The 238-nt window shown below is 68.5% G+C and overlaps 1 protein-coding gene across 1 annotated transcript in view; it reads left to right on the top strand.

Moving 5' to 3' along the window:
- GRID1 (glutamate receptor, ionotropic, delta 1) overlaps positions 1-238 on the top strand; it is a 625,808-nt gene that overhangs the window by 622,358 nt on the left and 3,212 nt on the right. The window contains exon 17 of the mRNA XM_005871153.1: positions 43-233. Coding sequence (XP_005871215.1) covers positions 43-233 — 191 coding nt within the window. The remainder of the gene's footprint in view (positions 1-42; positions 234-238) is intronic.

Here is a 238-nt window from a genome sequence, read left to right as displayed (position 1 = left end):
GGGGAGCGGGGGGCTGGCTGACCTCCCTGTGCTTCCCTCCAGGACAAGGAGGTGAACCTGGAGCAGGTGCATCGGCGCATGAACAGCCTCCTGGATGAGGACGTCGCTCACAAGCAGATCTCCCCGGCGTCCATCGAGCTCTCGGCCCTGGAGATGGGGGGGCTGGCGCCCGGCCAGGCCCTGGAGCCCACGCGGGAGTACCCGAACCCCCAGCTCTCGGTCAGCATCTCTCTGCCTC

This window comes from Myotis brandtii, unplaced genomic scaffold, assembly GCF_000412655.1.
Source record: "Myotis brandtii unplaced genomic scaffold, ASM41265v1 scaffold33, whole genome shotgun sequence".
Lineage (NCBI taxonomy): Eukaryota > Metazoa > Chordata > Mammalia > Chiroptera > Vespertilionidae > Myotis > Myotis brandtii.
This window is presented reverse-complemented; position numbering and strand designations above follow the sequence as displayed.